The following is a 12,100-nucleotide window of genomic DNA, read 5'->3' on the forward strand; positions in this document are numbered from 1 at the left end:
CCAATGTCTTCTGAGGATGGGTTGTCCATGTGATGTCCTTGTATAACTCCAGTGATTACGATTTTGCTCATCATTGTATGGCAGCGGGGCCACGTTTTCTATGGGGCCATGCATATGGGGACGATGTCATCTAGTCCAGGTGTTCAAGATGGCGATGGTCACATAGGTCAGCTACTAAGCGCGGAATCGCTTTCTCTTCTGGCCTTCCTCTTCAGGTGGCTTTGCCTACCATGGGCGGGATTAGCATCTCTGAAGGATGTCACTTGAAATCCAGGTCTTGCGCAGTCACTTGGACAAGGGAACAGATTAACAGGTTACCCAGAAGTGATATTGGTGAGATAAGTCAAAACAGGGGCTAATTTTACCCATAGTTTATCTGTAGCATTGAGTTTAAACAATGAACATTATTTCTGAGATCATAAAATATCCTTGTATTGTATATTACTTTTGATCTTGGATGGTGAGTTTGTGTGGAAGAGGTTTCCCTCGTTGCACCTCCCAACCAAGTTGACTTTCACACCTTTGATTGGGTTGGAATGGATAAAATTACGTGACCTCAACTGAGCAAGTTACTATCTCTTCAACTCCTTTCGGGTTATACTATTCTCTAACATTCAATGATTCTTCGGAATATTCATATAAAATACATGATGACATTTACTTTAACACAGATGTAACTATTCTGCAAGGAAATTACATTTAACGATAAGTTTAAGTAACGTTAGAGCAGCAGTCAAAGAAGTTAAAAAAGAAATAAATTTTTAAAGGAAAAAAAATTAGTTACCTAATATGTAACAGCATGAGAACAAGGTTAATAGGTTAATATGATTAAATCCTAAAATACCTCATGCACATGGCACTAGAAAATAACTTTGTAAGGTAGAGTTGGAATGACAGCATTGTGCCTTGTCGAAGTGCTAAAATCATATGTGCCAAGTGACAATGCCATAAGTACATTATAATTAATGACATGTAAAATTACATTAATCGTGAGTCAGGTGCTAACAATTACAAGGAAAGATGATAAAGTCAGGAAATCGGAATTATTCAATTACATGGAAATAAAAATGAGAATTCAATACAGATGTAAGAGCACTTAATGTCCATAAAGAAAAATTTACAGTCAGTATGCAAAGGATTTTATTCAGTAGCCTGTCTATATTCGTACTTTATTCCTAAGGGCATCAAAGTGCGTTAGTGGAGGCCAGTGGATGTAGTAAAGGCACTCGTATGGCAAGAGCATAGTGGCTCTGAGGGCATACAATTTAAGATTTACCATACGTCTTGTGGCATAACAGGGAAGAAACAAAAGATTCATATGACCATAATATTTGGAAATTGGCACTCTGCTGAGGCCGAGTGTGAATCAAAGGAAAAACACCTTAATAAAGCATACAATAAGGTGAAGAATAAACTAAAAGAGTATAGGAACTTAGAACAAGAAGAATCAGTTACAAAAGTGATAAGAGGAAGTAATAGAGGAAGATACCTGTCATCTTTCAAGTCTGGATAGAGGTGCCAAAGTTCTCCTTAGGATAGACATGAGGCACTGTGACAAAGGGCACTATTGCAAAGGAGAGCTCATCAACTATCTTAGTCCACCAAGAGCTTCAATGCTGTTGACCTTCCTTGGACCTCTCTGAAGTCGGTAAGTTAACATCGCAAGCCGACGGAAGATATAGGAATGCCAACTGCTCCTACGACAACTGGAACAGTGTTATTCCTTACAAGCTCTAAGACCAGTCATCGAAGTTTCTTGAGCTCATTGGTCAGTTGTGATGTGGCAGAATTCTTACTCAAGGGTTTGTCTGCTGAGGACTAGGAAGAAGAGGAAGAGGTCACTGTGGGCATGAGTGACTCACAAGTTATGGTGACCGACTCAGGCACAGGTTGCAAGACCATGCCTGTGGGTGAGCTTTCACTGTGGTCATGAGAATCTGGATGTGTTCCTAGTGAAACTTGGGTGTTCTCTCTTACCGGCACTAGTAGCGGTGCCAAACCAGGAGGCGGGAGGTGATGTGGACTAGGGACCTACTGGAGGAAGACCTGAGGCATGCACTGGGGCGGGGCCAAACACAGGACTTAGATTGATCCAGTACGCCTGGAGGGGGGAGACCTGAGGCATGCACTGAGGCAGGACCAGACACAGGACTTAGATTGACCAAGTGCTCCATGTTTTGGATTGGTGGAGGCTGGCACTGCTAAGGGCATGCAAGTGGTACCGGCAGTGAGTTGTATGTAGGGTGCTTCAGACTCTATACATCTGATGAAGTTGTTGTGGGGTTAGAATGCTTAGTTAAGAAAAATTAGGAGGGGATTCTCAATCTTTTCCCAGTAGAATATCATAACCTCCATAATGTATCTTGTGACTCTCAACTGGAATATGTCTTGTCACTCTTTTATATATGGCTGATACATTTGATTCTGACAAGGTTATGTCGATCAATTTTAGCCACATGGGGGACTTTGTCTTCTCATATGAGGGAGATTTGCACACCAGAGGCATTGAATGCTGTGACTTGACGTGCAGGATAGCTACCTCAAGGAGCTGGCCCTGTCAATTCAATTTTCCTACTAATTTCCATGTAAAACTTGTGGTCATTGTTTAGTGAGGATCTTGTTGCTTCAGACATCTTGATGAGATGTTTAGGTGGGCGCATCCCATTGATATGTCAATAAGGACTTAGGAATTAGAGTAGGGGTCAGTGGTGGTGCCACTGGTAAGTAAGTGTTCCTTTGGCACTCAATCAGATTTTGGTTCTGAGGAGCGTAGGTATGTCCTTAATGGACAATGCAGGATGTTTCTTTGGACTTGCTCGTAGGAACTATTCAGGGAGTCTCGTAGGACTCTGGGTTGTGCTAAAATATCAATTGAGGTGGCTCTGAAGAACTCAATTTCAAGCTTTTGTTTGCTTTGAACAAACTTAGTGAGACTTGAAAGACTCAAGGGTGTTCACATCAAAATTAATTAAGGTTTCTTGAAAGACTCATGGTGGTTCATGTAGAACTTACTTATGGTGTCTGGAAACTCAAGGGTGTTCATATTCATATTGACCTTATTGACAGTTTATCGAAAGACTCAAGGTTGTTGTGCAGAAGTTTTTAGGGTGTCTCGAAAGACTAAGGGTTGTTCGTGATGAACTTATTCAAGGTGTCCCGAAAGACTAAAGGTTGTTCATGATGAACTTATTCAAGGTGTCCTGAAAGACTCAAGTTTTATTTGTGTTGAACTTTTTCAGGGTGTCTTGAAAGACTCAAGGTTTGTTCATATTGAACTTATTCAGGGTGCCCTAAAAGACTTAAGGTTTGTTCTTGTTGGACTTATTCAAGGTGTCCCAAAAGTCTCAAGGTTGTTCGTGAAGAACTTATTCAAGGTGTCCTGAAAGACTCAAGGTCTGTTCGTGCTAAACTTAGTTAGGGTGGCTTGAAAGACTCAAGGTTTTTTCGTGCTAAACTTAGTTAGGGGGGCTCAAAAGACTCAAGGTTTGTTTGTGCTGAACTTATTCAGTGTGTGATGAACTTATTCAAGGTAACTCGAAAAACTCAGGATTGTTCGTGATAAACTTACCTGGGGTGTCTTGGAAGGACTCTGGGATGTTTGAATGAACGATTTTAGGAAGTCTCGTAAGGACTAGGATGTTCAATGAACAATTTTAGGGAGTCTCGTAAAGACTTTAGGATGTTCGAATGAACAACTTTAGGTAGCCTCATTAGGACTTTGAGATGTTTGAATGAACGATTTTAGGGAGCTTTGTAAGGACTTTTGGATATTCGAAATGAACTATTTTTCAGGAAGTTGCGTAAAGACTTTAGGATGTTTGTGACAAATGAGTTTTCTTAGGCTTCTAGTAAAAATTTGATTTACTGAGTAATGCTGGGGAGAGCTGGTTTAAACAAAAGAAAATGGTAAAGCTTACATAAGGCTAATATGATCACCGTGTATAATGGTTAAGAATTTATCTTCATCATAGGAAAATAAAACTACTTAAATTGCCATGCACGGAGCAAGGCTAGGCTGCCTAGAAACTTTCAAGCGCTTAAAGGAAGGAATTACATTATCTATGAGACCTGTTTTTGCACATGATCAAATCTTGTACGTGTGTTTACTCTACCGAATCATGGGCTTAAATTTAACAAAGTTTGGAAGCATAAGATGGCTGGTAAGGCTCCTTGGGTGAGACGTTCAAGGTTATCTGTGTCTTCCTAATGAACAACTGGTGTGACCGGAACTTTATGTAGAGATTAACAGAATGACTGGATGCGTTTGGGAAATTTCCTTTTGTCTTAAAATGTCATTGCTCTTAGAATGAAAGACATGTTTCTCACAGTCATAGTGACTGATAGGAGGAATAGAGGATTTTGCACATGCTGCAAGTTATTAAAATTCTATCAGACACTTAATAGGTTTAAAAACTATAATTTTGGGGCTCACGTGGCCTGGAACACAATACTATTCTATAATGCTGCTATATTTGCGCTTTAAAATGGAAACAAAAAGATAAAAAGTTCTCTCAAACGAATCTTTTAACACAAAGCGGAGAGAGAGAGAGAGAGAGAGAGAGAGAGAGAGAGAGAGAGAGAGAGAGAGAGAGAGAGAGAGAGTAAAATCCAGTGATATGAAAAATTGCTGGACAAAGGCCGTTGGGGCTGTAGTGTCTATTAAAATCACACGAGAAAGAAATACACGCACTATTTCCTTTTGATCATTACGATATTCACTTTACTTTCCTAGCTATGCTATATGTTAAGACGTGCAGACTATCATGCATTAGCATTAAAAGCTCATGGGAATGATTAATACTTTCTCTTCACTTTAACTGAGTTGCATGCACATGGTCTAAGAAAATTTTGGTCACACTGAACATAAAGAAAAATAACAACACTTTGCTCTCAATGTGGAACTAGATCACTTGTTCTCTTATAAAAAGGGGAATTTACGCTAGGAGGTTTGTTTCTCTTCTTACAACCAGCTTTTAGAGAAGCTATTCAGCTAATAATTGCAGTTGCAGGAGTCTTACAAGGGTGCAAACTGCAAGAAGATACTTACCTTGGAAATGGTGAAATCTGACTTTAATAAATGTTCAGGTAAATCATATGCAAAAATTTTGGCTGAGGGCCTTCTTCAAAGGGGTTATTAGGTAAACACTTAGGTGACAATTAATTGATTATATATAAATTATAAAACTCACATGTTAGAAGAATAAAAGTGTAAATAAAGACAGGTAAACAGAGCCCTGACATATAACAGGATTTACAAACTACTGGATAATTGCTCTAAAGAATCTCAAAGTGGAACTGATTCAAAGAGCACCATAGGGGAGAGGAACAGTGGTTATGTCACTGTGCACGCAAGATAATAAACAGATCCACAGCAGGCTAATACCTATCTGTAATCGAGAACATACACTATTACTTTATTGCAAGGAATTGCACAGAAAGTACCATGCAGCTTAATTCCATCAACACTGAATAAGGCACTTACCTTACACTTACTTTTAAATATACAAGATATAGGTCTCACTGCTGTGAATCGCATTGTGAAAAGGACAGTAAGGACGTAAAAGAATAACGGGGACGTGGCTGATAGAAAAACCTTGACCTGGGTAAATTACCTTCATTGGGAGATGGAGTCTTCATCTTTGGGTGTGCCAGCGATGGAGGGTAGTGTTAAAGGGATTCACCACAAAAGTAACTGAGGCTCTGGACAGCCACATGGTGGACAGCAATGGACAGCTCAGGAGAGTAAAGGACTCAAGTGTCCTGGATAGGTTACCGACATCTTTTGATGATGGGTCATCCGTTTGACGCCCTATTATAACGTCGAGATAACAATTTTGCTCCTTGTGGATGGCACTATATGGCGGCTGGGCCGCATTTTCTATGAGATCGTGCACATGGACGTGATGTCACCTTGTCTGTGTGTTCAAGATGGCACCAGTCACATGTGTCAGCCATTGAGAGAGAGAATTGCTTTCTCTTTTGGTCTTCATCCACTGCCGGTTCTGCCTGCCCTAAGGGGGAACAGATTAAGACATTACCCAGAAGGGATAGTGGTTAGAAAAGTCAAAATAGGTACGAATTTTACCCACTGTTTATCTTTACAGTTGAGATTAAATAATGTTCATTGAGATTAAATAATGAACATTATTTCCGAGATGATAAAATATCCCTGATCTTGGAGGGTGAGTTTGCGTGGAAGAGGTTTCCGCCGCTGAAATATATATATATATATATATATATATATATATATATATATATATATATATATATATATATATATATATATATATATATATATATATATATGATATATGTTGTATGTGTGTGTCTGTATGTGAATTATGAATGCTAAAGATCTAGAAATATCTTATGTGAATGGCCAAAGAAAACTGTTGAATAGAAGTTCTGGGACTGTATCACGCAAGCCAAAAAGAAACCATGAAGAATATTAATTTAAGGACTCCACATTTCCTAAATTATAATGCAAAAGATCACATTTATGTAGGAAATAGCTCGGACTGAGAATTCTTTTATATAATTCTGAGAACACCGAGATTTCAGAAAACTTCTCTAGAAATGGTAGAAAAAACATTTCATATTTATAATGGGTTATGAATGTGTTGGTAAAATAAATATTGTCATTAATGTGGGAATTTGGAGATATTCAAAAGATAGCACCTGCGCATTCAGGAACATTTACTTTATAGATACATCCAATATGTTTAATCCCCTTGAGTCAAGAAAAATAACAGAATGATCCCTTGCTATTTCCTTTCAGGGTATGACTAAAGAAATAGAGACAAAGAACAATCAAAAGAATGGAGGGTTATACATATATTTTAAATACAACTATGGAATTATGCTTTTCTTCATTGTCTCACAAAGGATCAGAATATAGCATCATTAAAACCGATTTTATTGACAATACATATTTTACAAACACTATTTTGGTTCATTATTCTGTTTTGATTCTCTTTCTGTCTTCTCATTCAGCGGGGATGGCTGATAAACATTACTGGCTTGGTGCCAGCGACGAGGAGGAGGAAGGAACGTGGAAGTTTGTCGACAACAGGCCAGTACCAATGGGTACTCCATTTTGGGGTCCAAACCAGCCTGACAACGGAGAGACGCATAACTGCGCCATTCTGCACGTCATTTATAATCAAAGGTGGTTCGACATACCCTGCAGCAACTCCTATAACGTTATTTGTCTCAGAAAACTTTAGCCTCCTTTTATTGTAGAACAAGATTCCATCACACACACACACACACACACACACACACACACACACACACACATCATATATTATATATATATATATATATATCTATATATATATATATTATATATATATATGTATATATATAAGCAGGGCTCCTCAAATATATTTTTGTAAAATTAATTTGATTGCGATGATGATATGGCACTCATAAACTCACGACTATTTTTGTTATGATCTCTAATCCCCAAAGTCAGCACAACAATAAAGCCGGTTGAATATTATTGGAGTTTTGTTTTGATATGAAATTGACTGCATTCCAATACAATGCGCTTTATAACTTCCTCTGGGTAAATAAGTAAATAAAATGGATTTGAAGATTATTAATTTTCCTTAAAAGAATGGCTCCAGAAACAAATAGGACAAGAGTCTCTGTAGCGTTCATTTGCTGATTAGTGAAGCAGCAGAGGTATTGTAGTGTGAATTATTAGGCCTGGGCAGCCAATCATGACGTTGCCGTCACGAGACATCATGTCATGTGGGCGCTTTCGTCCTAATGTTCAGTCAAATTTTTGTCACAAGTGGAACGAGGAAGACATAGTAGTCTCAGTTAAGACTAGTAAGGGATTAAAAACCAATCAAACATGGTTTTTCAGAAACACTTTTTTATCAAAGCATCGAATAAAGGGGACAGCTGGCAAGTGTATATTTTATAACCCTACTAATTTTTGCAAGTATTATTAAGTACCTAATTTCAAAAGTTCTGGTACTTATCAGCGTAAAAGTGAGTTTCTTATGCCAGAGCTATCAATATCACAGGTAAGGTTTCAGACACAATAATGACATTAACCTATGACATCATGGAGCTCCACCCACAGTGAAGAGAAGTTAACAAATGGGGTAAACATCTCTTCACTGTGGTTTTCTGTCCACTTACGGATGACATATTCACTAAATGATAGTAGTGCCCATCCTACTTTGAGATTCAGGGCCTCTGTAACACGGTTTTTTCGCAATAACTTTTTATCTATGCATTTCATAGATATAAGCTTATTCAGAATACACATTATATCTACACATAAATTTTGACTGTATTCTGCATTACGTAGGTTGAATAAATTTGGTACTTGCAATGTAAAAGGGACTCTTTTTGAAGACGGGCCAACTTACTCAGAGAAAAGGTTTCGAACGCACTCGTTACGTAACTTATGACAGCATTTCTTCCCTCTTTCTCGATGGATGATTGGCTATACGTAACAAAGGCTATACCTCTGGCAACAATAACAAACAAATTTAAATACAAGCAAAGCAGCACACCTTTATGAATTCTGAACCTCTCCACTGATAATTGTCATAATGAACAAACCAACAAAATATGTTAAATAAATACAAAAACACTTCGATTATCAGTCTAACTCCCAAAATAAGTTTCCTAAGAAATTACAGTCTACTTTATAGGTCACAATCAGATTGACAAGATGTAGGGAATAGATGGTAATTTTCCAAAACATAGTAGACAAGCTTGTTTTGATAACTGCTATATCCAATGTCATGCAATTTTTATTTATTGGTTATCTACCGATTTAATGAAAAAAAAAAAAAAATAGCCGGGTACTATATTTTGGCTTTAAACCTTCACCAATAATTATCGTCAGAATGATAACTTCATGAGGCTCCACCCACTTTGGCTTCGTTATAATTCAGGATAACACTGAAGGCTATCATGGACATTGTTGGATTAGAAAATTTAACTTCTGGCTATAAAAACTCATTTCTAGAGTAGTTGTAAGAAGTGCTAAATGATCCTCAAGGATCCCAGCAGTTGGCCTAAACGTTTAATTCATATATATTACTGCTATACTGTTGCGGCACTACTGCTACAGTAGTATTACTACGCTAGCACAGATACCCAACCACATCTATGTATCGTTCCGCCATTCATAAAGTCTTTGGGTTTCAGAGCCGATGGAACAAGGTGAATGGGCTTTCTGTCGGTTAGTGGATGGGCGGCGGCGGGGGCAAACAATTTTTTCCCGGTTTAAAAAAAGGTTGTTTTTACCCCCTTTTTCGCTTACGTAATGAATGTTTTTCGACTCTTGGCTCGTAATCATTGGCCATGGCGTCGGCTAGATAATTTTTACTCTATAAAAATTAAAACTATCGGGTTAAGGTTATTGATAATGCTGACAAAATTTGTGTGTGGTTGTAAAATATAGATATGTCACCTTTCAGCTACATCCGATGCTTTGACAAGGAGCAAAGTCCAAAAAACCGTGTTACAGAGGCCCTGAATCTCATAGTAGGCTTCAGCAATATTAATGATGGCAGGCAGGATTTGTTGTCATCCCTTAATTGCATTATCATTCTTAATAATCTTTAAAATTTGCATTATGTGGAGGTAACATCACTTCTGCAGTAGTTGTTAGGACCAAGGCCAAGAGAGACGAAGAGAGACATGGTCTACCCAATTGGATGAGGTCATCCCCCCACTAGCGGTAACTACGTAGGCGATAACATATCTTGGAGGTACCTGCTCATCACTCCAATTCACCTGCTGCCGCAATAAAGACGAAGACAAAGCTCCGCCAACATTACTACAGCAGTTAGGGAGTTCTGTTGGAATTTTGAGAGCCAGAATTTTTTTTGGTCTAGACAGTTTCTACTATGAATAGTGAGTAAAAAAAAAAAAGTTGGTCATATGGTCTGACCAGTGGTATTTATTGAGAAATGTCCACTCTCTTTGTTTTTCAAGGAAAACTTTTTTGAAAATTAATATGCTTGTAATATCAGGGTGCAGCATGTCATTTTGTATGTTTTCCCGTATGCTGAGTTCAATAAAAGCATAAAAAGAACTCTCAATTGATAGCAAATGCTTTTTTGTAGTTTATATGCCTATACATGTATAAATGTTTCTGCTTTCGATTTTAAGAACTAATGAGAAATAAAACGCTATTTAATGATATTGAGTCGTATAGTATTTTCATACTAGTTTTCAGCATTAAAATTGAAATTCATCCCTTTACACTTGCAAAATGGACAGCAATGGATTTTAGTAACTATGTATGGACAAACAGCAGATCATGCGCATTCCCGACAGGTATAAGGTCATACAAGTTCAGGAGGTCACACAAGTTCTGTTGTTACGATAAGCTGAAAATTTCCATCTTCTGTATACCCATATTTTAGAGGGTCCAGTGATGAATGGTTCTCCAGCACATTCATCCACATGCAGTATTGAAGGTATGGACGTTTGATGTGAAACATATTTGTTGATGATGGGGACAAAGTTTAGAAAAGCTGAGATTCTTTACCTGATGGTATTGTTTAGCTTTGATGAACCAAGTACCTTAGCAATAAATTGTTTATCATTTTGTGATATCTCTTCATTAAGAGGAGGAATCCCGAAATCCTCCTGAAGTTTCCCCGAGTGTAGAGCAGTTTTGAGTGCCATGAGCCTTGTCCCTATCTTACTTGTTGTATAACCTGTTAAAGTGTGCACTGCAGGTAGAATGTTTACAAGTAGGTCAGCCATGCTTTCAGTCATTTTGTGAAGTGGTATATATTTGACAGATGAACGAGTGTCTTGAATAATCCACAGTTCCTTCAGGACACCTTTTGGATAAGTCATTTTAAAGTGGTACAGTGCAGAGACCATGAGAGTCTGTACCAGCTGAAGCAATCATGACTCTTTCAACAAAGTCTTTTGACAAAGTTTTCTATGTGTTTCATAATCATATCATTAGCTTCCTCACACTCACTTTGGAGTGAAAGTATCTAAGTTGCAGAATCCTTTGTCAATGTCATGCACTTCTTTGGCGTCACTTTGTGGCCTCCTCCCAAATACACGGGTTTTTTCGTGGTTTCCTTGCTTTACAAGCCATTCTTTAAACGGTTCTTGGAAAAGCTTTTTGTTTTGGCTTGAGACCCAAAAAGTTTCCTTATTAACAGGAAGAGTAATACTTGGAATGTTAGGTGTTACATCAATAAGATCCACTTTTTTCCCCCTAAGCAGTTCCCAGTGCTTTAAACTTTTATCTTTATTCAAATAAAAAACAATATCAGTACACGAGCAACCCTCTGCAAACCTCACAAACTTTCTCCTTAAGTTGTCAAAGTAATCTCCAAAGGTCTTACTTTTTGGCAATTTAACGTACAATTTTTGTGCATATGCCATGAAATCAATTAGTACAACTGTGTTCTCCAGGATGATTAGCCCATTATTTCATCTTTTTTCTAAAAACCTACTTTCAAGTTCTTTACTCAGCTGTGCCTTTTCTGGCTTCTTCAAAGATCCATCAGATGTCAGGTAGTAAGATGTGGATGAGAGTTCATACCTTCAGTGCAGACTCAGTGGCAGATTTTACTTTCTGTTTTTTAGGAATCTTTTTGTGAATGGGATCTACACTGCTTTTTGGATTTTTTAGTCAGTCTTTCCTTGACAAAGGTGTGGTAAGCATTCTCACTTTTTTCGTGGACATGAAGTATAAACTCATATACTTGTGGACCTATTTTCGCATGTTATGAGATGAGATATGCCACAACTTTCACTCCTCAAAAAGGCATTTATTCTCTCAAGCACAAAGAGTAACATTTGAAACACACTATTGGTCTTGAATTGTTAGTGACTTGGAGAACTCATGATGGAGAGCAAGCTCATCATTTTCATCCAGACCAATAATTGTTCTCAAGACATTGCTCAGGCTATCTTTTTCGTGACTGATTAGGTCGTGCTTTGTCAAGGCATCTTTTTGTCTCATAATTCCAATTATTCCTCCAGATCCCTTTGCTGGTTTATTGTAGTGTTGTTCAAATGCTTTCTCCAAGGCAAGACAGCTGAATCATTTGCTGGAATGTTGAACTCTAAAATGACCATTTTTAGA

The 12,100-nt window shown here is 37.9% G+C and overlaps 1 protein-coding gene across 1 annotated transcript in view; it reads left to right on the forward strand.

Annotated features, from left to right (window-relative positions):
- LOC135215943 (tetranectin-like) overlaps nt 1-7,226 on the forward strand; it is a 13,404-nt gene extending 6,178 nt beyond the window's left edge. The window contains exon 4 of the mRNA XM_064250898.1: nt 6,994-7,226. Within this exon, the coding sequence (XP_064106968.1) occupies nt 6,994-7,226 (233 nt within the window). The remainder of the gene's footprint in view (nt 1-6,993) is intronic.
- The last annotated feature ends 4,874 nt before the right edge of the window (nt 7,227-12,100 follow it).

The sequence above is a fragment of the Macrobrachium nipponense genome, chromosome 5 (assembly GCF_015104395.2).
Source record: "Macrobrachium nipponense isolate FS-2020 chromosome 5, ASM1510439v2, whole genome shotgun sequence".
NCBI classification, from domain to species: Eukaryota; Metazoa; Arthropoda; class Malacostraca; order Decapoda; family Palaemonidae; genus Macrobrachium; species Macrobrachium nipponense.